The 25,153-nt window shown below is 43.7% G+C and overlaps 1 protein-coding gene across 1 annotated transcript in view; it reads left to right on the plus strand.

Moving 5' to 3' along the window:
* The window catches only part of Farp2 (FERM, ARH/RhoGEF and pleckstrin domain protein 2), a 104,224-nt gene that overhangs the window by 49,734 nt on the left and 29,337 nt on the right, over positions 1-25,153 (plus strand). Inside the window, exons 3-13 of the mRNA XM_021168209.3 lie at positions 400-504; positions 1,307-1,349; positions 3,299-3,377; positions 7,494-7,591; positions 9,000-9,114; positions 9,790-9,937; positions 14,237-14,332; positions 16,263-16,426; positions 16,717-16,785; positions 17,562-17,619; positions 19,608-19,866. Of these exons, the coding sequence (XP_021023868.1) occupies positions 400-504; positions 1,307-1,349; positions 3,299-3,377; positions 7,494-7,591; positions 9,000-9,114; positions 9,790-9,937; positions 14,237-14,332; positions 16,263-16,426; positions 16,717-16,785; positions 17,562-17,619; positions 19,608-19,866 (1,234 nt within the window). The remainder of the gene's footprint in view (positions 1-399; positions 505-1,306; positions 1,350-3,298; positions 3,378-7,493; positions 7,592-8,999; positions 9,115-9,789; positions 9,938-14,236; positions 14,333-16,262; positions 16,427-16,716; positions 16,786-17,561; positions 17,620-19,607; positions 19,867-25,153) is intronic.

A 25,153-nucleotide genomic window follows, 5' to 3' on the forward strand; every position in this document is an offset into this window, starting at 1 on the left:
ATGTCAAAGTACTACAAATAGTAAATTTCTTACTGCAACCCTCTATAAATAGACTTCGGAATGCTGCTTTTTATTGGTAAATTATATTGAGAAATTATTTGATAAAATGTAAGCTGAAATTGAAAATGGTTGCTTTGGTCTAAAATTACAAAGATATTTGACTAAATACACTAAGAATATAAGACAGTTTTTGTTTGTATATTTAGTTTATCAGTTTCTAAGCTCAAGATTCCGTTTATTTGCTGTGTGATAGTCTGTGAATCTTTCATACATGAAGGCAAAATGAAGCAAGAAATTCAATAAAACATTATATGAACCGTATAACTTCCTGCCAGTTTTCAACAACCTTCGTTGCTTTCCACCCCATCAGTGAGCTTCTTCTCCCCTGTCTCCCTGCAGCCGAAGTGTGACGGGCAGGTCTTACTGACGCAAGTGTGGAAGCATTTGAACCTCATTGAATGTGACTACTTTGGTCTGGAGTTCAAGAATGTCCAGTCCTACTGGGTATGTGCTTTTGATTTGCTGTGGACACTGGGTCTGACTGTGCTGTAGAGGAATTATGGCATCCACCATAGTTACAAAAAGCCTTTTAGGTCATACTATAATGATGTAAACAAGATGTTTGCTAAGTAACACATTATGTTATTAAAGTACTTTATTTTCACCTATGGGAAACATACCTGCCTTTAAGCCTAAATGCATATCTTTCTTAAACTCTTTCTACCTGTTAGTACCTGTGCCAAAGAAACCTGAGTTGCCATGGCAACCACTCTTCCCTCCAGCTAGATCTGAATTGTGTTCAAGTGGAATTTGGGCCAAGTGGACTGATTTTGCATCATTTCACTTATTAAACAACCTGTAAAAAAATGTGGGTTTTATTATTTATAGATGTGACTGTTTTAAAAACAAAATCCTGTATCTGCCTTCCGATCAGAAAGTATGTCTTTGTTCTGCTCTGTGCAGAGCCTCAGCCCCTGAGCAGTACAGTGGGTTTGCTGGAGTTTGTCTGCTCTGGCACCACAGTAGGCATCCTCCACTCAGCAGCATCTCTTGAGGTTGTTTGCCTGCAGTGGCTCTGCTTGAGACTGTAGAGTTACCCAAGTCAGTGCTGTCGAGTTAGTGAATCAATGCGGCCCCTGCTTCTTGAACTTCCTGTACAGTTTATTAAGATATGATTAATGTGTAAGAGGACAGTAGAATAAAATAACCTGTTGTAAAATTTCTTAGTTATTTGTCTTTTATAGGATACTTACTAAATGAAAAAATTATTTAATAGTTTATTCTCTTCTGTTAAAACCCTCTTTAGATTTGGCTTGAACCTATGAAACCCATCATTAGGCAAGTACGAAGTAAGTACCGTATTTAACTCTTTCAAGTTTACTCTTTTATGGTCCCTTGCTCTGGAACAGTGGGTTTAGATGCGTTCACAGTCACTGTCACTGCTTTGTGTAGGTGGTAACATAGTCCCAGAGGATAAACTCAAAGTCACCTAGTGGTTGGTTTTAAACTATAATAAATAAGCATAAGGATCCTAGATTTAACTCAAATCATCATAGATAACTTAGCTTAAGTTTGAAAGTCATAGTATTTGTTCCTTGGTATCTTAATTGTAGGTCAGTATGGAAGGTGAAAACAGAAGTTTCTTTCTAGGTTATGAGGAAACATTGCAATGCTTCTTTTGTGTTTGGTTTTGGGTTTTGTTATTGTTTGAGACAGGGTCTCTCTGTATAGCCTTTGATTTTTTAAAATTTATTTTTATTTTATGTGCATTGGTATTTTGCTTACATGTGATGTCTGTGAGATGGTGTTAGATACTCTGAAACTGGAGTTACAGACAGTTGTGAGCTGCCGTGTGGGTGCTAGGAATTGAACTCTGGTTCTTTGAAGAGCAGCCGATGCTTTTAGCCACTGAGCCATCTCTTCAGCCCTGCAATGCCTCTTTTAAGAAACTTTTTGGAGGACTAGAGAAATGACTCTTGCAGGACCAAGGCTTGGTTGGTCCCCAGCATCTGTATGGCAGCTCATTGCTGCCTGCAACTCCAGAGTCAGGCTTGCAAGGGCACCAGGCAGGCATGTTAACATGTGTGCATGCAGGCAAGCACTCCTACACCTAACAGCCAACCTTTTTGGTTTGAGGATTGTTCGTCTTCTTGGTTGCGTTTTGGTTACAGGAGGGAGAGCAGGTTCTTTGCACTCACGATCCTCCTGCCTCCGCTGCCCAGCTGGTGGGATTACCAGCACGTGCTGTCATGCACAGCGTTGACTATACCCTTTTTTTAGCAACTACATTAAGGAAAAAAAGGCCACATGGAAGTGACTGTTGTGCTGAGAAGAAAAGGTTGCTCCTTGTCCCCTAAAAACTACACAGCATGGTAATGTGCTGTCAGTGGCCGGACAGCAGATCTGCACTGACCTTAATAGAATTTATCCTGAAATATAAATAGGAATATATTCTCCTTATGTATTTATTTGGTTGTTTTTAAAGCAAAGTCCCTCTTTGTAGCTCAGACTAGTTTTGAACGCATGATGCACCTGCTTTAGCTGCCTAAGTACTGTAATGCACCACCACTCCTGACCTAAATTTGTTCTGTAAGTTGTTGTTGATAATTGCTTTTCTTTTTAGGGACTGACCTCAGATTTACTGTGTAGCCTAGGGTTGCTTCTGATTCACAGCGATCCTACTGTCTCAGCCTCCCCAGGGCTAAGGATTTCAGCCATGAACCACCACACCTGGCTATAATTTAATTCTACTTTTTGGGAAAGGTCCCATGTAGTCTGCAGTGACCCCAAATTTACTGTGTATCCAAGATGATCTTGAACTTGTGGTCCTTCGGCCTCTACCTCTCCATCCTGGAATTACAGACAGATGCACCACCCCTGGCTTTTGTGTGGTCTTGGGATGGATCTAGTGTCTGGTGCATTCTAGATACAAACTCTACCAACTCATTATGTCCTTTCTACCGTTTTATTTTCGTTTTTTGAAGCAGGATCTTAGTATATAACTCCAGATGACCTAAAACTTGATTTGTAGACCAGGTTGGCCTTGAATTCACAGAGATCACCATGTCTGGAGAATTAATTTAAACATTTTAATGTGTAATTTCCCATATACTAAAGAATGTTCCCAAGTAGTCTCTGCTTAAAACAGAGTATTGAAATTCCCCAGTACCTGTGACTGGTAGTTCAGGACTTTAAATGTGTGTGTAGTGTATAGGAAGCCTCTTGATTTTACTATAGAAAGAAAGAAATGTGGGGATTAAGCTTATTCTGTGAAATTTTATTTATTTTGTTTTTACAGAGCCAAAAAACACGGTGCTTCGCCTGGCAGTAAAATTTTTCCCACCTGACCCTGGTCAGCTGCAAGAAGAGTACACAAGGTAAGGCTCCCTCTAGGCAGGGCTTTCCCAGTCCTCTGCCTGAGTCATTAGGAAGGAGGGGGCGGTCCTTCTACCTGGGCGTCACTCAGTATGACTGGATGGGGTTTTTACTACGTTTCATTTATTTATTGTGGAAAATATTATGATACGCTACTGTAGTGATGCAATTCTATGAAAATATTGTATTAAAAAAATTGAACTTCTGCTGGACCTTATGGCCAAGTTAATATACATCTTGAGATCATGTAAGGCTTATCTTCGTTTAAGTTAGGATTTTTAATTGGTGTGGAAAAACACCATGACCAAAAAAGCACCTTGGGGAAGAAACTGTTTATTTCAGCTTACAACCCTCAGGTCATACTCCGTCACTGAGGGAAGTCAGGGCAGGAGCTCAATGTGGATCCTGTAGGCAGGATCTGAAGAGGGAGAACTCTGCTTAGAGACTTGCTTCTCTGGGCTTGCTCAACTTGTTTTGCAACCCCTTTGGGATGATCCCACCTGCATTAATCATTAATCAAGAAAGTGCACCACAGGCCTGCTCACAGATATTCTCAGTTCACATCTTCTCAGTTGAGGTTCCCTCTTCCCAAGTGACAAAACAAACAAACAAACAAACAAAAACAACTAACATCCTAGTCCTACCGTGTATTCAGAAGTTTAACCTGCCTTTAAGAGAATATCATAACAACGAACTTTGCCTTGGATTTTGAATGCAATCAGCTTTTATAACCTAAGCTAATTAATGTCTTCAGTCTTAAATTATGTGCTCTTCCATGCCCCTGATCCAGAGTAGTGTATGTGTGTATGTGTGTGTTGTGCTAACTGTTTGCTAAAAGCAGCCAATAAGTCAGCAGCAATCTTGTGAAATAAATATCCACCATAAATGTTGGCATAACCTATGGATATTGTTTGTCTGAGTGAGTTGGGGTTGGTAAAATGACTGCTTTCTGGAAACCTGTTAAAGATTTCTGTAAGGAATCCCTCATACCTTTCCTGTGCTGTGTTTCTTGTGTACGTCAATAATTCAACAACAACATACCACCACAGATAGGCCTGTAACCACAAGTGCAGACAGATAAAAGATACAAGGAGAAAAATGAAGAACTCAATTGGCTGGTTATGGTCAAATTAATACAAAATGGAGTACTTTGTTTTCATTTCTTATTGCAACATCAACATCTGGTACCTCTGAAGTCTTCTTTAGTGCATTTAACCTACCTCCCTCCTCCCCTCTTTCTGTCTGTCTCTGTGTGTGTCTCTCTTTCTCTCTCTCTCTTTCTCTGTCTCTCTCTCTCTGTCTCTCTCTCTCTGTCTCTCTCTGTCTCTCTCTCTCTGTCTCTCTCTCTGTCTCTCTCTCTCTCTCTCTCTCTCTCTCTCTCTCTCTCGGACAAGATCTCTGCTGGGGTTAAAGGTGTGAGCTGCCACCACCCAACTTAGAACAATTTCAAATCAGTATTCTTTGGGTGGTCTGGATTCATGTATATGAATAAAATTAGTCAAAATTCTACTCACCTAAATATTTATCAACAAAACCTATGTGGGAGGTGTATACCATCAGTAGTCCTTATGAACAGAGGAATGGAGTGAGTAGGGCAGGGTATCAGGAATTACTATTGCTTCTCTAATTACAAGCTGCTTTTCTGCAGAAATTACTGCCACGGCGTTAACAACAGTCGTGTAGATAGTAAAGATTAGGAAATTTCTTTTTCTAATCTTTTATGCTTATGTGTATTGACTTTTATAATGAGAAATAAAGCCATAACTTTAAATTTTCTCAAGCCTTATGTGCTGGTGCATACTTTTAATCCTAGCAGAGACAAGTAGATTCCTGAGTTTAAGACCAGTGCTGGTGTACAGAGAGAGTTCCAGGACTTCCTGGTCTACACAGAGAAACCCTGTCTTGAAAAACTAAAATAAGATAAAAATAAAATGTGCTCAACCCCTTGGGTCAGATGCAGATAAAAGGGAGTAGGATGCTGTTGTAGTGCCCACATGGTCCCTACTGGACCAGGCTCAGAGGAGGGTCACAGTGAACCCCTCTTAAAGGCTTTCTAGATCATGGAACATCCAGAAACTTGTAGAAAGTCAGTTCTGAGATGCGTGAGCTCAGCCCTTAGGTTGATAAAGACTGAGCCACAGTCAGCAAAGCCGTGCTACTGCCAGTGGATGTGAAACAGACCTTGGTAACTTATTGAAATCCAAGAAGTACCATGGGTTCTCTTTTTGAAGGGGATCACTTTTAAATCATATACTCCCAAATTAAACATAATACTCTCTTATTTAGGATCCTGAGTCTGAGAATTAAAGTTCAAGTAGGTTTGAGGCAGTCTGTTTTGGTTTTGCTTTGTTATTGAGAAAGATTCTGATGGCTAAGGTTGACCTTGAACTCACTGTGTAGCTGGGGATGACCCTGGATTTCTAATCCTCAGCTTCCACTTCCCTGTGGACTGTTAGGTGTTTGTATGTCACTAGAGACAGAGCCCAGGGCTTTGTGCACTTGGTGAGCACTCTACAACACCCCAGCCCTAGGGAGTCACTTACTTCCCCACCCAGTCATCAGACCCCCTGGAATTAGAGTTAGAGTTGTGAGCCACCATGTGGGTACAGAGAACTGAACCTTGGTCTTCTATAGCAAGTTCTCTTCTCCAAATTGCTGAGCCATCTCTCCATTCCCAAATCTAGTAAACTTTTAATAATACTAGGGAGTTTGTGTTATTCACATTTTGTAGTGTTATTCACCACATTTTGTAGCTCCCAGAGCACTACTGAGGAAGAACTTATTGAAGAGATAAGTCATCACTTATTGAAGGGATAAATGAAGATATATTTTCCTATTTATTTAGAGACAAGACTTACTATTATGTAGTTCTGGCTGTCCTGGAACTCACTATTCAGACCAGGCTGAACTTGAACTCACCGAGATACACCTGCCTCTGCCTCTGCCTCTGCCTCTGCCTCTGCCTCTGCCTCTGCCTCTGCCTCTGCCTCTGCCTCTGCCTCTGCCTCTGCCTCTGCCTCTGCCTCCTCTGCCTCTGCCTCCTCTGCCTCTGCCTCCTCTGCCTCTGCCTCCTCTGCCTCTGCCTCCTCTGCCTCTGCCTCCTCTGCCTCTGCCTCCTCTACCTCCTCTGCCTCTGCCTCCTCTGCCTCTGCCTCCTCTGCCTCCTCTGCCTCTGCCTCCTCTGCCTCTGCCTCCTCTGCCTCTGCCTCCTCTGCCTCTGCCTCCTCTGCCTCTGCCTCCTCTGCCTCTGCCTCCTCTGCCTCTGCCTCCTCTGCCTCTGCCTCCTCTGCCTCTGCCTCCTCTGCCTCTGCCTCCTCTGCCTCTGCCTCCTCTGCCTCTGCCTCCTCTGCCTCTGCCTCCTCTGCCTCTGCCTCCTCTGCCTCTGCCTCCTCTGCCTCTGCCTCCTCTGCCTCTGCCTCCTCTGCCTCTGCCTCCTCTGCCTCTGCCTCTGCCTCTGCCTCTGCCTCTGCCTCTGCCTCTGCCTCTGCCTCTGCCTCTGCCTCTGCCTCTGCCTCTGCCTCTGCTGTGCTGGAAGGGGTGTGCCATCATGCTTAGGCTCATAAATGCTTTCAGGTTCCCTTCTGTATTTACATCTTCACTAGTGGTATTTTAAAGTGTTTGTGTCTTAGATTCTAACCAAGACAAAATATTATCAATCTGCTTGAAAGTATCTCAGGTACATTTGAAACTGTCTTAATTGTGCATTTCTGCTCTTTCATCCAAAACTGTGAGTGCAACTCTGTAATGTGAATTTATGAACTTGTTAAAGGTATTGCTTTGGAGAGTGTGGTTGTGTGGGTCAGTGGTATGCCTGAGAAGTCTAATTTCTCTATCCTGTTGTCAGACAGAAGTCCTTCTGTGTACTGAGCACTTTGTGTGTGCTCTGACGTGCATGGCTCAGTCTGATGAAGAGATCTGTGTTCTGACCTTTGGTGTCTGCTTGTTTTGTGAAAGGGCTTTTGTGAAGTTGCCTGCTCTTGGAGGGAGGGCCCTGCATTTTGCTCAGTGTTGAGTGTTGCTGCTTCCCAGAGCTTGTGTGCTCTCTTATAGAGGTATGTCTGTACTATGTCCAGAGAACTTTTGGAGTTGATCTGCTCTTGCTTCGAACTTCTTTCTAGGTACCTGTTTGCCTTGCAACTCAAGAGAGACCTCCTGGAGGAACGCCTGACCTGTGCGGCCAACACTGCAGCCCTTCTCATATCCCACCTTCTGCAGTGTTAGTATCTTCACATGGAGAGAAGCTCGGAGAGGCCCGGTCCTGGGCTCAGGCTCTGCAGTCCTGGGCTCAGGCTCTGCAGAGCTGCCATTAGTTGATGTGCTCATGAGTAATTGACACACCTGGTTGTTAAAGAAATGGGCGTTTCCTTAGATGTATAGGAGGAAAGCTAACATTTGTAATGTACAATAATAGCTCTGCATATAGAATCAAGTTACATTCATTCTTTAGAGTTGTCTCTCGCTGCCTGTGCTTTCTCGTTTCCCTTCCCAGTGCTGGGAGAGAACACAGAGCCTTGCACATGCTAGGCAGACATTCTGCCACTGAACCACAGACCTAGCCCTGGGGTGTTGTGTTGGCTTTGTTTATGTTTTTAAGCAGCTCGGCCTGGCCTTGAACTCACCTTGTGTCCCTGACTGACCTCTGCCTCCATGCCCTATCTACCCTTATCTAACTTAACAGCAAACCATATCCAACCCCAGTCAGGCTGTAAATCAGACTCTCAGCACACCCAGGAAAGGGCCTCCAGAGAGTATGTTACAGCCCTGCTGTCTAAACATTAACAGTGAAGGGAAGAGAACTCAGGCCTTTAGTATCGTTTATGAAACAAAAGATGATAAAGATATAAAACTAAACTTACTTCAGAAATAAACTGTGAAAAGTATAGCAAGAGATTCCAAGATACGGGTGCATGCTTACAGGACTTATGAAGCTATCATAAGGAGAGAAAGGGAAGGACACACCATGTCTAAACTCATGATGAGGCCATATCAGTGTGGTTATTATGTGCAGGCAAAACATTCATACACATAAAATAAAAATAAATCTTTTTAAAAATTCAGAAAACTAGGAAGTTTTTTAAGAGTTGAAAAGCACTTGAGGGGAGGAAGAAAGATTTAGCTTGTGTTTTCTAATGCAAAGTAATGATTCTGGTCATAGTATCCATGGAACAATTGATGTGTAAACTGGTTTTTTAAAATAGTAAGCCAGGGCTAGAGAGCCACCTCAGAGGTTAAGAGCACATGCTGTTCATGTGTCCTCGGGCTGTTCCTAGCACTCACTTGGTGGCTCGCAACCTTCTGCGGCTCCAGTCCCAGGCATACAATGCTTTCTTCTGACTTCCTTAAGCTCTGCGTGTGCATGGTGCGTGTATGTGGTACATTCCATGCAAGCAAAACACTCACCATAAAATGTTTAAAAATTGCTTAAAACGTAAAATAAAGACAGTAAGTCATTATACTCAGGGTTCACTGTAAACTCTCATCAGAATTTTTGAACTTGAGGGAAAATCTCAAACCTTTTTGTGATTACCTCTGAACAGCATATTTAGAAAAATAAAATATAAAGCATTTGCATGCACACATACCATTTATTTCAAAACCCAAGTGACAAGTTTGTCTCTTCTCAGCGGAAATCGGAGATTATGATGAGACCCTGGATCGAGAACACCTCAAAGCCAATGAATACTTGCCCAACCAGGAGAAATCTCTGGAAAAGATACTAGACTTCCATCAGAGGCACACGTAAGTCAGGAGTGAGGTAATGTAGTTGTAGCTACATTGAAGGTGGTTAACCAGGAGCTGTTGTTGTTAAGGCTTTTGAGGAATTTGAGCTGAAGAAACAGTGGTTGTTCTCTGATCTGAGAACATACAACAGCCCAGTGTGGCTCTAACAGAGTAAGTAGAGGGAAATCCCCCAATCAGGGTCCAGACATTGGGCATGGGGGAGCCTTTCCTTGTCCCAGATGTGACTTCCTGTGAGCATCTCTTTCCTGCAGGCTGCCTAATGAGATGTTGGCCACATTCACTTCTGTTTTCTGGGGATGTAGTGTGGGCTGTGGACACATACATAGCATGTTACATGTTAGGAGACCTATACGTCGATAAACCAAGTTGTTTTGCAATGATAATAAAGATACCAGTATCATTTATGACATTTCTTCCAGCTTACTATTTGGTAGCTAGATGTGTTTACATATAACTTCAAGTAAGTTATATGCAAACTGACCACTTAGTGAATTTAAATGAAACATTATACCCTTTGCATGCATAGAAGTGAAACATCTGCCTTCTAAAAACAGTCTTCCACTTTGCTTTATTGGCTACTTTATCTAACATTTCCTGACTTAATTTTTAATATGCTTTGACTCTTTTTTACACCACAAGTATTTTGATATGTCAAAATGTCCTTCTGTGTAGGGGCCAGACTCCTGCAGAGTCAGATTTCCAGGTGCTTGAGATTGCAAGGAAGTTGGAAATGTATGGCATCAGGTTTCACATGGCTTCTGACAGAGAAGGGACCAAGATTAATCTAGCAGTTTCTCACATGGGTGTCCTGGTGTTCCAGGTAGGTGGATGGGCAGGGAGGGGACATAGTAGGCCATCCTAGTGCATGGTGGGTTGATACAGTTTGTTGTTTCTGTATTTGTTAGTAGATTTTTGTTGCGAGGAGTGAGTGCTATGTGTGAAAGAGAATCTTGGCATATAACCTGATCTGACCTCTTACAATGAAGAAGCTGCTTTCCTGTCTCCCTCTACCACAGTAAAACTCTGCTCACTGTCCTGGAACTCATGACCCCCACCCCCCAGGACTGACCATTGCCCAAGGGATCCATTCCCTTCTCAGTGTTTATTCTAATGTTGAACCAGAGCCACCCCCTAGGGTCTTAAACTGGGGCTCAGAATCTTGTCTGCAGGGCTATGAACAATCTAGGGGTAACAACTTTGCTGGGCTATGAGAGCTTTTGATGACAGGGGCTGAATTAGATACAGGGAGCCTGATAACAGGAAGTCAGGCCTTTCTGTATGAAGAGCAGTTGCAGCCCAGCTGGCAGACCCAGGGAAAGCAGTACAGGGGTGTCCCCCTCAGTAGTATGTGCCAGAGGTTAGAAGCAAGGCACCTCCCTGAAAATGGGCCAGATTGACAGGAAACTGGAGGCTCCTCTGAAAAGCCCAACTCCTGGCACCCTTAGGTACTGATGCCAGTACCTGCAGAAGCAATACTAGTGTGGTGGCTTCTCTGAGAACCTGAGGACTGGGAGGGATAGCACAGAGAACCCATTTGTCCTGAACCTGGACTCACCTTTGTCAACACTTGAGTGCACTCAGTCCCTGCTTCTGCCACAGTGTCTTCTGAAGCACAGGAGAGTAAGTGGTGGGGCTGCGTCAGACTGTCCCCAGCAGCTGACTATGGTCTTGTGCTCTAGCAGGGGTGTGATTTGGCCAGACAAGTATAGTTCTGTGATTGTGTGATGTTTGGAATTCTAGGGACTCTTTAGAGTAGGTATGTAAATGCTAGAGCCCCAATAGGAAGGTTATTGGTTGGTTGTTGGTTGTTGTTGGTTGCAGTTTGTTAAGTAGTTGTACACAAAGAAGAAACCACAACAAGAAATTAGATATCCTGACAGCAAAGATCAAATTTCCCCCAAGGAACTCAATTCCCCATCAGCAGGAAGTAGGCTAATGGTAACTGAAAGAACCTAGTGGGGAAACCCCGACTCAATTCCCGATTCGGTGTGCACCCAAGAATCATGAACAGACCGTCTTGATGTAAATACAGAGGTAGTTTAATGGTGGAGCTCAGGGTCGAAACGTATCTCACGCAAGAGACAGTGGATTCGACCACGAGGCTTGAAAGCTAGGGGTTTTTATAGAAAAGAGTCTGGGGCTGGGGGAAGGATTGCCCCAGTTTCACGTGATTGGTTCATTTAAACATCAGCAGGAAAGAATTGGCGCAGTTTCACATGATTGATTGGTCCATTTAAACATCAGCAGACTGTACATGCAGATAACATTTAACTTAGGTCAGAAAGGAGGAAGATAGGGAGGCGCCGGGCCAGTCCGGACATGTCATTGTCTTTATCTTTATGGCCAAGCAGCCTCAGGAATGTCTTAAAGACGGCCCGGCCATGTCCTGGCCTGTTCTGCTATGTTCTCAGCCCCAGGTTTCAAAGCTCACAAACAACTCTTTGGGCCATTTGACATAAATTACATGAATCACAGGTCTCAAGTTTTATTTTCTTTCAATAACGTCACCCCTTTTTCTCCCCTGGTTTTATTCAGGGAGTTCTTTCCTTTCCCCTTTATCCTTTTTCCTTCCTATCTAGTGTTAGGGGCCCAAAAGGGTGGAAGAAAGAACAACCTACAACATAGTTAAAAAAAAAACAGCAACAAAGAGGCATCTATCCTTATTCCTCAGACCTTTATATGCATTTCCTACATATATGGTGTTTCTTTACATAATCACAGTACACTTACCACTGACACCAGTAATACAGTTATCCCAGTTGTTAGGGAGCTGAGTCGAGGGATCACAAGTTCTAGGCCATCTGGGACAACAAAGCAAGCTTCAAAGTAAAAGAAATTGGCATGCCAGCAGCATGGCTCATTGTGTAAACTTGCTTACTGTCCAACCTGATGACCTGAGTTTGATCCTAGAACCCACATGGAGGAAGAAGAGAACTGACTTCTGCAACTTGCCCCCTTACCTCCACATATGTGTCATGGCACGTGTGTACCCATGCACACACACACACATGTGCATGCACACACACAAACATTCACAAAATAAATAATACATTTTAATATTTAAAAAGTATAAGATCAAAAATTAAAATAAGATCATTTTATTAATAAAGTATCCATTGTTTTGTCAGGCCCAGTGGTGATATGCTTTTATAGCCTTGTTCCTCCAGGACGGAATCTAGTCTAAGGCCAGATGAATAATTTACCTATCACATCTTCAGTCTCAGTCCATTGAGTCTAGATCATTTACTGTGGTCTTCCCTTTTTCATTATGTTTTATGACATTGACATTATTGAAGATTCTTTCTCTTTTACTTCTAATAATACAGCCCTCATTGTGGCTTATTGGATGTCTATTAGTTCAGGTAACATGTTCCCAGTGGAGCCCCTAGGAAGTGTCATACCCTTCAGGGCTTCATACCAAGAGACACAGACAGCCATCTGTCCTTACTACTGGTGGATTAAACCTCTGTGTGTGTTCTGATACTCTTTACTACAGAGTTAGTAGTTTGTCTCTTTCATCTGAGATGTACTTTAAAACCACATGGCCATTCATATCTCTTCAGATTTCTTCTTAATGTAGCATTCACTGATGACTGTCACCGAGTCCTAACCCATAAAGTCACAATCCTGGCATTTTAAATGCACGCATGGGAGCAAAGAGTCACAGGTACCTGAGGAAGTCTGTACCCCAAAGTACAGATAGTAAATGTTTTTAGAAGAAACAGCCAGTACCAGAGATGGAAGAGATGGAAAGACAGAAAAACCTTAGGAGGGCGTAGCTCGTCACCTACCAGATTCTAGCAAGCAGAAAAGTATGTGTGTTGTGTCCATGAGAAGCAAAAATGTTCTTCATCAGAACTATAAAATTCTTCTTTTGTAATTTTGACTCTAGTCTTATTTGTAAGAGTAAAATTCTAGAAAATAACCATCCGAAGTCCATTTAAATAAGTCATATGCTTCTGTATTGTGGGACAGTTGCACATTGGAGAGGGAGGCTTTCTAGAGAGATACTCATTTGGAGAAAGATTCAAAACTCAATATAGTGTTCTATTATTTGTGGGGAAGTCACATGCACACACACACACACAATTGGTTATTTTACAGATCCTACAAAGGGTATGCAGCCTACAGGCTCAGTTAAGAATGAGAGGGAAGTGTTACTGTGGACTCATGCTGCTGCTTCAGGCTCTGAGTTTTGTTAGTCTCTTCCTATTACAGAGAAAACAGCAATTCCTAAAAACAAACCAGAGGGCTTGAGAAAAGCAAAGGAAGAACAGAAGTTATAAGCTTAGAGACAGGATTAGGCCTTCAGAATGGCTCAGTTGATAGAGGTGCCTGCTGATCTGAGTTCAGTTCTCAGGGCCCACATGGTGGGAGGAGAGAACCAAGGCCCGCCCACAAGCTGTCCTCTGACCTCCACACCTGCACTGTGGCACAAAAAAATAAGTATGTGTAATTTTAAAACAAAGACAATGTGGAATAAGATTGGCACTGTTGAGCTGGGCATGGTGGCCCACACCTGTCTTATAATACTTCAGAGGCAGGCAGAAGAAAAACTGAGGAAGCTCAAAGTCAGTTTGGTTTACCTAAAGAGTTCCAGGCCAGCTTGGACAATGAAACTCTCAAAAAAAATAATAATAAAATAAAAATTAAAAAAAAGAAGTGATGAGGCTAGAGAGATTGCCTAATGCCTAAGAGTGCACACTGGGGTTCACTGGTTGCTCTTCCAGAGGTCCTGAGCTTGGTCTTAGTAGTCACAATGAATGTCTCACAACTACGTGTAACTCCAGCTCCAGGGGACAGACAGTTCTGGCCTCTGTGGACACTTGCACTTATGTGCGTGCGCACACACATACACAAATACACATAATTAAAATAAAAGTAAATACAATTTTAAAAGAGTACATACTGTTCTTGCAGAGGACCCAAATTTGTAAGAAAATTGTATCAAAGAAGTAAATCACAGTGCAAAATAAATAGTGTATTTGTTGGTGGCATTTGGATTCAGAGGTGTTAGAGGTGAAATGGTGACATGTCACTTGACTTGCTAGGTTGCTTTTAAGGATGTAACCTAAGTCAATACAACTGTACCACTCTGTGTCTGTCTGTGATATTTCAGGGTACCACCAAAATCAATACCTTCAACTGGTCCAAAGTCCGTAAACTAAGCTTCAAGAGAAAAAGGTTTCTTATCAAACTCCACCCTGAGGTCCATGTAAGTATTATTATGAAACTTTTAATATTGTTAGGCAATTTAATCCAACAAAAGTTGGGTTTTTTGGTTTTTTGGTTTTTTTTTTTTTTAAAGCATTTGGTATAAAATCGGGTCACACATCTGTAATCTCACCACACCAAACACAGAGGCAGGAAGATCGTTGCCCCCCTGGAGTAAACTATCAGGCTCTGGCCTGAGGGTTTCCCATTCAGCAGGCTTGGGCTGGGCCTAGGAAGATGTATGGTGAGGGTAGTCAGAAAGAACCCTTCAGCAGTGCGAGTGAGCACCTCTGCCCAGACAGAGCTAAGGGGCCGCCCCATTCTTCCCAGGTGCTTTGAATTGAGAATATAATCTCTGGGGCTGGAGAGATGATGCAGTGGTTAAGAGCACTCATTACTCTTCCAGAGGGCCTGGCTCAGTTCCCAGCACCTGCATGGTGGCTCACTAGTGTCTGTACCTCCAGTTTCAGGAGGTCCAACCCCTTTTCTAACGGCCTCCACAGGCTTCTGCATATATGTATACGCACACACAGAGACACATAAAAAAGATGACCTCTTGCTAGGTCTAATTGAAGAATTCTTGATTATCAAGAAATAATAAAAAGAATCCTTTTTTAATCAGGAGGTGGGGAAGGAGAATTATGAAATTTGAAATCAGCTTAGATTATATAGCAAGAGCCAGTCTAAACAAAAGAAAACAACACCCTCCTTTATTGAGAGTTTTCAATCAACAACAGCTGACAAATTAATAAACACATTGATTAGAAATAGAAAATGTAGGGCCAGAGAGATGGCTCAACGATGAAGAGCACTGGCTGCTGCTCTTCCAGAGGACCGGGGTTTAATTCCCAGCTCACAATTGTCTATAACTCCAGTTCCAGGGGATCTGACACACAGACAGACACACTTGTAGGCAAAAAACATGAAGTGCATTTGAAATTTTTTTTTTAATTTTTTAAAGAAATAAAAAAAGTAACCATGTAGTGTGATCATTGGGGAATTCAGTACTTTGAGTAAAATGTTTCAATTGTGTTTTCTTTCTTCAAAGGAAGTTAGGAAATAATAGCTCAGCTAAAGCAAGGCAAGGCTGGAGTTTGAGATGCCACCTGGGTGAGCTTAAGGATACTCCAGTCTCAGGAGTCTCAGCCCTTGGCCCAGCCAGAGAGTGTTTCTAAGTCCCTAAGAAGCACATGGGGTTTTGTCCAATCCCATGCTCTTGTGCAGTATAGACAGTACTGACTTTAGTAGAGACTTGAAAGCATATGTCTGTCTGCCTGTCTGCATGTGTCTGTGTTTTCTTGGTTGGTGGGTTGGTTGTTTTTGTTGTTACTTTGTTTGGTTTTGTGGGGTTTTTTGTGTTGTGCTGACTGACTGTACAACTGCCTGATTCTCCTGCCTCAGATTCCCAAGTGCTGTGATTATAGCCCCATGCTAACAGACCCCACTAGAGAAAGGGTCTGCTATTTACTATTTCCATAGTTCTCTACTCCTGTGGATGAGAATATGCAAATTAAAGGCTTCCTTTTTTCTCTGTAAAAGGTGTTTCTTGGAAGGTAGAAGAGAAACGCTGCAGTTTACAAAAGCAACTATTGGAATGGCATGTATTCAAGTAGCATTTAATCCCCATGCACCTGAAACTTTAAGACTAAGTAGAAGATTCTGAAAAGTGATTTGGTAATATATACCCGAAGGTTCAAAATGCATGTGATCTTAGAGCCCAGAACTTCATTTTTAGGACAGCAGTGGTTTTCTCATGTTGTTTGTGAGCCTGAACACTGTAATTTGTAGTTCTCTAAGGCATGTGACACCATGCCTGTATCTACTTTTTGATTTTGAAACTGGCTGTTGTATGATCTGCTTCTGGGCTTGCTTTCTCTTCTCCAGTATGGTATTATTGGACTTGCTTCCTGAAACTTTGTATTTTGTTCTAGGGGCCCTACCAGGACACGTTAGAGTTCTTGTTGGGTAGCAGAGATGAATGTAAGAACTTCTGGAAGATATGTGTGGAGTACCATACCTTTTTTAGACTCTCTGACCAGCCTAAGCCAAAGGCAAAAGCTGTCTTCTTCAGCCGAGGCTCCTCCTTCAGATACAGGTAAGACTGGCCTCAGCTGCAGAAACAGCTGACCACTGGGGAGAGGAAAGAGATGGAGACAGGGAGGAGGTGCCATAGGCTAGGTAGGTAATTGTATTTAGGAGTAGTTCTTGTGAAGGAGAATATATAGGGGGAATAAAATCAAATATTCAAACTATGAGAAAATAGGCTTAACAAAAACTACCCAGAAAATCCAAGTTATTTACATTGGGCCGTCTTACTTCTGTTCTTAACTCTAAAAGGTAATGCTCTGAGTTACTGCTTTGTTTTAACTGAGCCTTTATTTGTAGTGGAAGAACTCAGAAACAACTAGTAGATTATGTCAAAGACGGTGGGATGAAGAGAATTCCATACGAAAGGTAAATGCTGTAGCATTGATATAAAATGTGAACCTTTAAAATTTCTGTTTTATTTAAAATTTTATGTGCATATGTATTCTGCCTGCATTCATTTCTGTATACCACATGTGCGCTGTGCCACCACTGCCTGTTTTGTTTTTGTTTTTTAAAATGGGTTTGTAGTGTCTTCACGGAGATAACTGCACATACCAATTTGTAGTTTCTGAACTGTAGAGCGCATGTGTATGTGAAGGTTTTACAGGGCCTTTTCTCCCATTGCTGTGATAAAATACCTGGCAAAAGCAGCTGGAAGACTGGAGGAGGGCTGATTTGACTTACAGTTCCTGATTTCAGTGCCTCACAGTGGGGAGTCAGAGCTGCAGGCTCTGCTCTAAAGGTTAGGAACCTCTCCCAGGGAGGGATCCATTCACAGTGGGAAGTTGGGCAGCATACCTCTCAGAGACATACCCAGAAGCTAAATGATCCCTCACAGGCTTGTCCCCTAAGTGATTCCAGGTCCTGTCACATTGACAGCTCTAACCTTCATCATGTGGTAAACAACCTTAAAGTTCATGTGGAAAATTGTATCCCTCTTGGGTTTCTTTCTTATTTTAATTACTGGTTGCTTTTCCTCTGCCCATTTCTAGCTTCCCACCCTGTCTGGTCATATTCTTACTTGAGCTTTTCTCATGGATGCAATACAGACTTGAGGTTCTAGGAAGAGGCACTGTGAGTGGGATGATGGCAGACAGGGAGATGAGGAGGTTAAGCCTCACAGCATATTCTCTGTTTTGCAGACGGCACAGTAAGACTCGGACATCTCTTCATGCTCTGACTGTAGATCTGCCTAAACAGGTTCGTCTTTTCTGGTTGAAACCATAAGCAGTACTAATTACCAGGATGCAGTGTTCTAGAAGGTCCTCTGCTGTGTTGTAAGAAGGCTCACACGACTTAATGCACACTTCTGACTTCACGATGAAACCCTAGATGACAAGACAGCCCTGAGCTCTGCACCATGAATCATCATAGCGTGGTGCAGTCTGCTAGGGTGTGCAGGTGACTCCTAAATACACTGCAGCCTCTCCATGCCACTTTTAAAGGCCCGCTAGTGAAGAGGGTGCACGGAGACATGGGTGATGGAACACAGTATAAGACTATGCTGTTGTGAGGTGTGAAGGAGTGGGAGGAGAGCTAAAAGGATTTAAAAGCTGTTCAAAGTAAAAAGCAGGGAACAGCTTTACATCTCTTGTGTTTGGGTGGATTATAACTGTTATTAAAGCAAAGATGCAAATAGTTGTGCACAGGTGCATAGGAAAACATTTGGCAGGGATGGCCCAGTGAGATATCAGCTGCTCTATGCCAGCATGATGAGCCATAAGTGACTAATCTGTGTTTCAGGTCTGCCTATTACCACTTCATATTTGCATATTAACCCCCACACTCAAGCATGCGTCCTGCTTTCAGGAACCATTCTATAACTGTTTCCTTGTGCTGCCCTAGTTTCCTATGGATAGTTCATGCTGTGCAGTTTGTCATTGTTGGTGGTCTATTATTTATACTGAGCATAGTTTCCAAGAGCATCTTTTGGGCCCTGTATCTTAGTGCTTGTGTGCCCCCCATCTTTTAACTGAATTTTAAAGGATAGTCTAAAATTTACATTTAAGCTTTTAGTTATCTAATTTATTTTAAAATCCAGAGAAAATAAAGAAATGTGATTGAGTGATTAAGAAAAGGCAATATGCCAATCATGGTGAGTGACACCTAGACTCTCAACACTTGGGAGGCTGAGGCAGGAGGCTCAGGAGTTCAAAGCCACCTGGGCTATGTGAAAGACACTGCCTCAAACAAAACAAATCTAAAACCAGGCAATATGATAGCCATTGGTAAATAGATTACTTTTAAAGCATGACCAGCTATTATATTTCTACAAGGCTAGTTACTGGGCCCCTGCAACATCACTTGCATTTTCCCCATGCTGTGATGTGACACACACACACCCCACAAGATGTATTGCTTATGGACATGTTGCCCTGGAAAGACTCAGTCCTATGAGGGTGTATTTGATTCTAACCACTTGTTAGTGAGGAACCCTGGCATGATTATTTCCCTGCCCCGTAGTGCTTTCTCCCCCAGCAGTGAGCCTCTTCTCCCTCATTTTTGGGTCCACTCTAGCACTTTCAGAATGTCTCAGGGCTTGTACACCACTGATGTTGGCCAAGGGCATCCTAATCAGTGATTTCAGCCTTCCATTGCACTCAGGAGTGGGCTGCTATGTGTACCCATTCCTTAGTGATGTCATCTCTAGCACTCACGATCAAGGACCATAAGCATGTGCGTGTCACCTGGTGTCTCACCATAGTGGAGGTCAGGCTGAGTAGAGAGATGAATGCCCACATGTATGTGTTTATAGATTTAGGATAAGAAGGGCTACCACAAAACCCTTGTTCCATGTCATCTGGTTCTCCATGGTAGCTTCTCTTCTTTACTATGACATGTCATGCTGCAAGAACATGGGAAGAGAGTTAAGGTGTTATAAGCAGAAAACAAGTCCAGGATGTTACGTGAGTCAGGTTGCAATACTGTTCATTTCTAAGCCAGGCATGGCTACACACATCTATAATCCCAGAGTCTGAGACTAGCCAAGACTACAGTGAGAATGTCTCAAAACAAAACCCAGAGCCTCCCTTAGAAAGGGAAAATGTACCCAGAGCCCTCCAGGAAAGTTGTCAGCAGACGCGTGCTGGAAGTGTCTATACTTCCCAATTGGCTTTACTAATTTTTAATAGTGTTATGTAATTTTATATGTTCCTTTTCTCTTTTCTTTTCTTAATTTTGACCCCCAGAGCGTCTCCTTCACCGATGGCTTGAGAACTTCTGCCTCCCTGTCTTCAGCAAATGTCTCCTTTTATCCACCCCCTAGTTCTTCTTTGTCCCCTCCTGGTCTGCCCAATTTGAAGGACAGCAGCAGCTCCCTTGTGGATCCTCAGGCTCCCCTCATCAAGAGCACAGCAGCAGAGAGAAGCAGCAGACCACCATCATCTGACGGCCCCAGCACACAGTCGGCCCATCTCCCTGGACCCCCTGTGCTCCAGCCTGGTCCAGGTGCTGGGTTTTGTGGTGTTGTGAACAGCCATGGTTCTGCTTGTCCCAGAGGACAGAGGCTCAATGCTGCAGACATTAGCAAAGGGAGGACAAATAGGGGACTCAAAGCTGTTTGTAGAAATGACAGTAGTGAGGATGAGTTTTCTGCAGGCTCCTTCTTGCCTAGCAGGGAATACCAGGGTGGCCAGCAGTGCCTCCGAGGGATCCCGGTTTTCACATTGACAAACGCACAGCTGCAGGTGTCAGAAGAGTTCATAGATGATGACCCAGCAGACATCTCTTTCTTTGCTGGAGGCTCTGAGGCATTTTCTTTCCCATACAGTTCTTTAGTTCTTCAGGAGTCCCTGTTACCTGTCCAGTCCACTGGGTCCCCTGCTTTGTGTGGTGCAGAGTCTGCCCAGTCCAGCCCAGACAGATACTCTACTGAAGCAGTGGACATGAGTGTAGAAGATGATTTTGAATTTGGGGAAGGGAGTGATTTCAATGGCAATGTACATCCCTCAGACACCTCAGAGTTGTTTGAGGTGAAGGCACAGGCTAGCCTGATGCAGAGTCTGTTGAGTCCTTCTGAAACCAGCTCACTTAGGAACAACCAGTCTGAAAACAGCTCCCTCAGTAACATGCCGCTGCATGGTGGGTTTTCTCTGCATACATCCAGCTCAGCCAATCAGTCTGAGGCCAGCTCCATGGTCAACTTCCCAGCCTGCTCAGTCCGCTCCGAGTCCAGCTCGGCCTTCCAGTTCTCTGACATTATCGACCAGTTAGAGCAGCTCAGCTACCCACCCACAACAGCCGAGGGCTCCAGCAGCACAGACTCAGACTCGTGGGACTCTGAGGCTGAGGCGCCCCTGGACATGAACCTCTTCTTCAGCAACCCCTTTGCACAGTCAAGTGGGGAGAGAGTCCCTTTCAGTTTCCAGCCCAATTTAAAGAGTTCCACTCCAGGAAACCAGATAGATAAAAACCCATCCTGACCCCCTCCCCAGATTCCTTTATAAAGAGATGCTAACCCCCACTGGTATATAGTTAGAGATCAGAATCCTTTGCTTCAGACATAGAAAGTGAATACATTCATGCTAGATAGTCAAGATTTTTCTAATTACTGGTAGATTATATACTATTTTGAATGTCAAGGAATTAAAGCTCTCATGTGGAGTGATGTTAAAATCTGCACATCCACTCTAAGGTAGAAGGACATTTCCAGCCAGTTCCTATAGTGACAGACGAATTGGCCTCTGCAGCATTGCCTTTTTTGACACCTGCTTTGAATTCAAGTAAAAACTGGTGCTACACATTTTGAATATTCTGCAGTTCTGATTCTTGTCCATCTGTAGGAGACTGTGTGTTATGCCCCTTGATGCTGCTTTTAAAACGACTCAGGCTTCCCATGATTAGTTAGCATGTAGAACTTGTTTAGTTTATTCAGCCAGCACAGTGTATAAAATCGCTGCAGAATGTTTTGACAGCATCCTATCCCAAGAAGGACAGTGGAGACTGTAGCCTCCTGCATGTAGAGGTGGCCCCGGGCCTTTGCTGATCCCTTGCCCTGCTACTGACTTGTGACCAAGGCTGTGCTGTGTTTAGAGTTGGCTTGCAGGGGCACTGGACTGAAAGCCGCTGTAGGAGTGTGAGCCACTTTGCTTCCTTCTCTTCATCTTAATTACAGGCGCAATAGGTGAAGTGGTTATAGCCAAGTCAAGCCCGATCCACAAGTGAACTCTGAAGGCCATAGCATAAGCTGGTGCGCAAGTCATTTCTTTTGCTGACTTAGCAAGTTCCCTAAAATGATAAGAACATAAGAAATGCCTCAGAATGTACAAGAGTTTGAATCCTCTCTAGGAGTGATGCTGGGTTGCATCAGGTGGTCTGAGGTCCCAGGGCCACCTCCACATGCAGGTTAATATACAATGTTTCCAGTAGATGCTGTTGCATACATGGCTCAGCCCCAAAGCAGTGAGAGAGCTCAGTGAGTATATGCTGAGGTAGCCCTGCTTGGTACTATGTAGACATATTCCAAAGTACTCTGAAGGTCAGGGCTGATGTTCATGGTACAGACAGGATAAAGCTACTGACACGAGACCTAGCCCTGCATCTCACAAATGCTGGGCCAACCCTGACACCAGCCCTGGCCAATTTGGCTATATTTGTCTGGTCCATAGGTTGGGTGACTGTGGGTCTTGTTTGGTTGGTTTGGTGGTGATCCTTTCTGCTCTAATCTAGCAGTACAATAGACATTGAAAGTTTCATTTTTCTCAAAATATCCTGTGGAAATAACTTTTTCTAGTGTGAATTCAGGTCCTTGAACATGCTAGGCAAATGCTTTGCCCCTGAGGTACATCCCAGCCTCCTCTGGGATGGTAAGCACTCATTTGTGTTCATTTGTGAGGCTTCTGGCTCTGTGCTGGGATCGAGTAACTCTGCTGGTCTCTGATGCACTGTGGGCACCTGTCTCTTCTCATTGTATTGGTTAGATTCTGGAAAGGAAGCTCTGGGTAAATGTATCCTGCTTTTATTTCTTTTGGTTTTTGTGGCAAGGTCTTACTGTGTATAGCCCAGGCTGGCCTGGAACTCATACACCTCAAGCTAGCCTTGAACTCATGGCAATCTGCCAGTCTCAACCCCCCAAACACTGGACTATATATGCCCAGTAGTATTTTCATTTCCGTAGCTTCCTTAGACTTGTAGACTACAGCCTCTTTCTTTTATTAGTCCAGACCATCAGTGCCTGCTGCCTTCCACGCATATAAGGCCACACTGCTTAGAGCAGAACTGCTTAAGAGAGTTGGTTTTCTTCAGTGTATCATTCCCAAAGGAAACCTTGGATTCCTGTTATGGAGAACTAATATGTATCACCTCTAAAATGTTGTTCTTGAACCTAGTACCCATGACCACTACCCTGCTCCATCATTGTCACCTAACCAGTGACACTGCTGGGAAGCAGCAGAGTTGTCATTCTTGACTTTTGGGTGGTTGGTTGGTTTGGTTTTTGAGACATTTTCATCCCAGGCTGTCTAGCCAATAATGTCTTGATCTACCTCCTCCTCTAGAATGCCGGGAGTACAGGCATGCATGCTACACCACATCCAGCTTATAAGGTGCTGGCCATTGAACCCAGGGCTCATTTGCTGTTTAAGCAAACCCACCCTAGTATCTGGGCAGCAGATCAGGGATGGTAGGGGTTGTGCCTTTACCAGGCTGGGGTGACGTCATGGTACAGCTGGTGCTGAGGGAGAGGGGTTGTTCCCACCAGACAGAATAGGACCTCCTCTAAGTCAGAGTTTATCACAGCCTCTCCTTGGAGATTCTCAATGATTCTGTTGTCAGCCATCTTCTATTAGGCCTCCTATAACTAGGTTTTGTTGTTTTTTTATTTCTGCTAGTAGAACCTCATTTTCCTCAGACAATTCTTTCATGGCCTGCAGTTAGGTGGGGGCAGGGTTGTCTAAATACCTAAGAGCAAGAAAAGATGTACAATAAGCCTTCGTTCTGCCATTCAGTTCCCATCCTGTCAGCATTGCTGGTATTCGGCCGTGCCCACTCTGTCTCTTCTCAAGTTTGGTTGCAGCACTAGCCCTTTGCAGGGCAGGCAAGCACTTGGCCTGACACTACACTCTACTCCAGTCGCCTGTTTACTGCTCATTTTGAGGCAAGCTCTAACTAAGCTGCCCAGGCAGGCATTGGACTTGTGATTTTCCTGGCTTCGCCTCCAGAGTGTTGGGATTATAGGCATTTACTAACACACTTGCCTTTTCTGATTGGAGGCTGTGGTTCTTCAAAGAAGCCCCTGGTGTGCTTATTATACCTTTCCTCAAAATTCTGAAAGTCTCTGAAACACAAGGTACTCTAGGACATGAGCCTGCATAGTCATTATTTTATAAAATGATAGAGCTCCCTGCTATCACCTAGTGCTGAGAACATACTTAAATCACCCAGTTATCTTTAACGTGGTTGGGCATAGTGCACACCTGCAATCCGAGCACTTTGGAAGTGGAGGAAGAAGGATCTTGAGTTTAAGGCCAGTGTAGACTATATAGTGAGATTTGTCTCAAAATAAGCACTCACAAGCCAGTTAGTGTTTGATCTATTCAAGTCAGGTTACAGGCATGTTCTGCGTCCTGTGTCTGCCTGTTAGATTTTGGTTAGAATATTCCACATCCTATTTTAGCATTGTCTTGTAGGGAAAGCCAGGCAAGCAATGCTGCCTCAGGTCCCAAAGCCTAGACTGACACCCAGGAGGCCAGCCAGGTGTGTGTGTGTGTGGGGGGGGGTCTTTCCCTTATCCCATAGCCCCACATAATTTCCAGTGGGAGAAGGGGCAAAAACAGCATCCCACCATCCCAGATACACCATAGACAATACTGGTGGTGGGCCACATTTGTCATAATTTGGAGAAATTTAAAACAGATCTTAATAATGTTCATAATCAGCTGTGCCATCTGAGTTCCTGCTCATAGTGCCCTGACCTGCCCCTTCCTGGTAGGTTGTAGGGTGTAGGTGCTTGGGCTGAGAACCAAAGGCTGCCATGTCCTGTCACAAGCTACACCTCTCTTCACTGTTCGTGAGCTTTAGAAAATGGTGCAGTTGGCCCAAAGCCACTGAGCCCAGAATGAACATTGAGCCTTCCTTTTTTTCACCTCCTGGTGTTAGCCAGTGTCTCCAGCCTGGGTGTGGTCTAAATAACCAGTCACTGGGAAAGATGCTGAAACTGAAGAAAGTGAATTCATAATTGAGCAGTACATCCTGGTCTGGAATAGCTTCTTAAAGAGGGAAGATCAAAATGCTACTCAGTGTTGGCAGCTTTCTGTCTGTTGGTCTCCTTAGTTATATCCAGACCCTTACTAAAGGGAAGAGTTCTCAAACCCTGATAGGTGTCCTTGCAGCCTTCACGACTAATAGAAAAGGGACCCAGTAAAATGGCTAGTGATTTTAGACCAGTAACCAGTTCTCTTAACTCCCTGCCAGCCCTCCTTCCAGTTTCTAGCCCAGCCCCTTCAAATGTTTCCCCCAATCCTTTGTTCCTCCCTCAGTTCCCCAGCAGTCTGCTTAAACAGTTCCTTCTCCCAGTTTTCCCAATACTCGCAGCTCCAAACCCAAACAACTGTTGCAGCCTATCCGCTCAGCTCAGCTCCTCATGGCTCAACTGTCTCCTAACAATGTCTTCTGCACCAACTGCCGAGTTCTCCTCTCACTCTGCTACTCCCTTCCCTTCAGCCTCAGCTGTCCTGTTCCCAGAAATCCAAGAGGCAACCAGCACTGAAGGTCATAGGATCAAGCAATTCTATAACAG

This window comes from Mus caroli, unplaced genomic scaffold (assembly GCF_978045245.1).
Source record: "Mus caroli unplaced genomic scaffold, Mus_caroli_1 scaffold_1, whole genome shotgun sequence".
Taxonomy (NCBI): domain Eukaryota; kingdom Metazoa; phylum Chordata; class Mammalia; order Rodentia; family Muridae; genus Mus; species Mus caroli.